At 33.4% G+C, this 3367-nt stretch overlaps 1 protein-coding gene across 1 annotated transcript; it reads right to left on the minus strand.

The window, feature by feature from the left end:
• Nucleotides 1–1098: 1098 nt before the first annotated feature.
• Nucleotides 1099–3070, minus strand: LOC109805071 (small ribosomal subunit protein eS19z). The gene is made up of 4 exons (XM_020367020.3): nt 2909–3070; nt 1989–2079; nt 1666–1849; nt 1099–1407 (listed from the first exon to the last, which is right to left on the minus strand). The coding sequence occupies exons 1-4, from the start codon at nt 2990–2992 to the stop codon at nt 1335–1337; spliced, it is 432 nt and encodes a 143-aa protein (XP_020222609.1). The 5' UTR covers nt 2993–3070; the 3' UTR covers nt 1099–1334.
• Nucleotides 3071–3367: the final 297 nt, after the last annotated feature.

Here is a 3367-nt window from a genome sequence, read left to right on the forward strand (position 1 = left end):
ATACTACAAATATATAAATAAATATTATTTTCACTATCTAAAGTTTATGAATCCATCAATGAATATAAATAACTCATTATATCATTTCATTCATAAAAATAGCATTAATACAGTTTGTGATGTGCCATGGTAACAAATATGATGGGAAATAATGGTGCTTGTATCATAGTTGGCAAAGATTCGGCAAATTAAGATGGTTGATGGTTCATAGACATGGTGACTAAAATAAAATCAAGACGTCCTAACAAGAATATTAATGCCTTAATTTTCTTGTTTCCGAATAAAACTAATTTTAAGAGTTTTGAATAGACCGAATTGCGTCAATACAATTTTGTAGAATGAATGCAAATTCTGAATCAATTGAGCAGCTGTTGTAGAATGGATCCAAACTCATATGGAGCCCTAAGTAGCATCCATGAGATGGCCTCTAGAAGATATAAGATTCTGCTTCATGCACCAGCATCCAATAACCGAATTGATCATTATCAGTAAAAATAGCAGCGTCAAGATTACACCATTAAGTAACCAGCATTTGGCTTCAGTATTGAAGTAATCAGTACAAATTCACCATATCTATATTCACAACGCTTTCTTTTGCTATTACCTATTATTTGGAATAATCCTTAGTTTCATTAGTAAGGACTAGTTTTCACAAATTTCACTATTCTCCACCAAATAATGCAATGTTTCCCCACCAAATAATAAAATTATTCTTAAATCAAACAATTGATAAACTACCATGTAACCAAGTGAAAAATTTAAAACTATATCCTCATTTTTCTTTAATATGAATATTGCCTTGTACTTGTCAATTTATTTTGGTAGTTCCATTTGTTTTAACCACACCTTTAAACGGTATCAAGAGATTCAAGAACACAAAACCTGTCTTAGAAACTCGAGCAATGCCAATTCACTTGGGACCTTAATGAAAGGATACCCACATGCAGTCTTTTGTATTTGGGGTTCATTATCTACAAATACCTCCCATCCAAGAAAGGACAAATTCTCTCGAGAGTTAGAGATGCAATTCTTTTCGGCATTATTTTCTTAATTGTTTTGCGCTATTTGTTTAGTGCAGTTGAGAGAAAGAAAAACAGGTTAATAAGAATTACTTCAGTTCATATCGTTCAATATAATGTGAAGATAATGCATTGCGAACTCGAAACCTTAAAAGACCAAAACTCCAAACTAGAATAAAAGTTAAACATTTGACAAAAAAAAAACAAATTGTAAAATTCTCAACAAACAATACATAATTTTTCCTTGATGCCATCTACTAATAAGCAACCATAAATCCTAGAATATGCATTATCAGTTCTCAATGACATGTTCGATCAAGCGGCAACCACAATTCGCCCAGCAACTTGGTCCAGATCCCTTCGACCACTAGAAGTGATTTTCCTACCTCTGCAATTAAAATAAAAGGAACAACAAAAAACTTTAAATGCTGTAGAATAAGCTGCAGCATACAACGTGGTAAAAACATTTGAAAGAAATAGGATTGAAATAATCAATAGGAGTCTCAATCAATATCTCAAAGTAAAGACATTGGGTCTAGCAAAAGATTGAAATACAAGTATGACCTCGTCCTAAAGTTGAAACACCAAACAATTGTTCCATAAGCACTTTTTAGAATTCAAGAATTAAGAGCAAAACACGACATACCCTTTTGTATCAATCTCAACAATGTTCATGTTTTGCAATTGTATCAGAATGTGTCTGGCAATAGCACCGCTGCTCTTGCAGAAATGTGGGGGACGGCTTCCATTTCTCTTGCTTCCACCATAGATCCTCTGGAAAGCACCAACACCAAGACCGCCTCTCAAATAGATCTTCCTTGCCATGGAGGCTGTAACCAAGGTTTAAATCCCATTAGTCTAACAGAAAAATATCACAAAACACCATTTACCAAGAAAATAACCAAAGTGTGAGTGCAAGCATTCATGCTAGAACATGCCAAACTTGCAGTTAGTCAAGTGTATACTCACCAGCTCTAACATAATACCAGTCAGGATCATATGGAGCCAGCTCCTTAAATTTTGCAGTTTTCACAATATCTGTCCACTCAGGAAGCTCCATCTGTTGAACAACCAAATACAAATCAACTATTAGAAGGGAAACAATATCCTTTAAGGTTCAAATGCCACTAAATTACCACTTAAAGTGAACACAAAAATCCAAAATATGCAACATTAATAGACATTCGCAGAAACAACAGCAAGCACCATCATAATTCAACTCCAAATTAGGAAGCCAAGATAAATAAATAAATAAATGAATAAAAAATAGCAGCCAACATTCTGAACCTGAAAATTAAAGCCATCAAATATCTTCCATACACCAAATAATTTTTAAACTTCCATGATCCCCAAGTATAAAACTCCCACTTTCTGACCCACAACAACACACATTGATTAATATTCAAGATTTTATTAAACAGTCCATGACCAAAATTGTACCCACACCATCAAGGTTTTGAGATCTACGCTATTGCAATTGTGGACTCATTTGTCCACAATATCAAGGATTATGACAAATCGCACTCATGACCACAACTGAAAACCCTAATATATTACATCAAAATAAATAAATAACCATCTACTTACCAACATAAAAGAATATTAATTCGTCAGAATGTCTGCACAACAATGAATTCACTCAACACAGCCGGGTATTAACTAGTAACTACAATTTTTCGGACATCATAAACATAAGCAAAACAAAAACAAATTATTGTCATCACTACTAATTCGAAGCACATGTAACCTAAACCAAAAAAAAAAAAAACATAAAGCAATACAAACTGCAACAACGACCCAGATGAACAAGTGCATTGAAAAGTTAATAGAAAGAGGAAATTCGAGAGACCCAGAAAGGGAAAACGATCAGAGAGATAGAAAAATTAAACCTTTCCAGAACGCTTGAGGTGGGATGCGTAAGCCTTCACGAAATCGTGAGGCGAAACATCCTTCACGGTCCTCGCTGTTGCCATGGATGAATCAAAGAGAAAAGTGGTTTTCTCAGAACTCAATTTCTCTCTGCTTAGGGCTAAAGGGCATTGTCAACTTTTTCGTAGTTCTTATAAATTCATCTCAAATTAGGGTTTTCGCTTCTTTTCGGACCATGCCCGACCCGGTTCTAATGGGCTTTACTTACGTATGCACCACCAAGTCCATTTTTTAGCTCAATGTTTATTTTAATATTTTTTTTAATAAGATTAGATGTATTTTTATATGAGACAATTTTGTTCAAAAATAAAAACAATAAATTATTTTTTCTAAATATTAATATACACGAAAGGATGACGGGTCTTGTTCAAAAATAAAAATAAAAATTATTTTTTCTAAAAATTAATATACACAATTTT

This window comes from Cajanus cajan, chromosome 2 (genome assembly GCF_000230855.2).
Source record: "Cajanus cajan strain Asha chromosome 2, NIPB_CcT2T_4, whole genome shotgun sequence".
Taxonomy (NCBI): Eukaryota; Viridiplantae; Streptophyta; class Magnoliopsida; order Fabales; family Fabaceae; genus Cajanus; species Cajanus cajan.

Bases quoted from the DNA above. Each gene is read 5' to 3' on its own strand.
- LOC109805071 (XM_020367020.3), bottom strand. From the start codon at position 2,992: ATGGCAACAGCGAGGACCGTGAAGGATGTTTCGCCTCACGATTTCGTG. The intron at 2,080-2,908 runs GTTTAATTTTTC...GTTGTTCAACAG, and splicing joins ACCTCAAGCGTTCTGGAAAG to ATGGAGCTTCCTGAGTGGAC. The intron at 1,408-1,665 runs GTATGTCGTGTT...TTTTAATTGCAG, and splicing joins GTTGAGATTGATACAAAAGG to AGGTAGGAAAATCACTTCTA.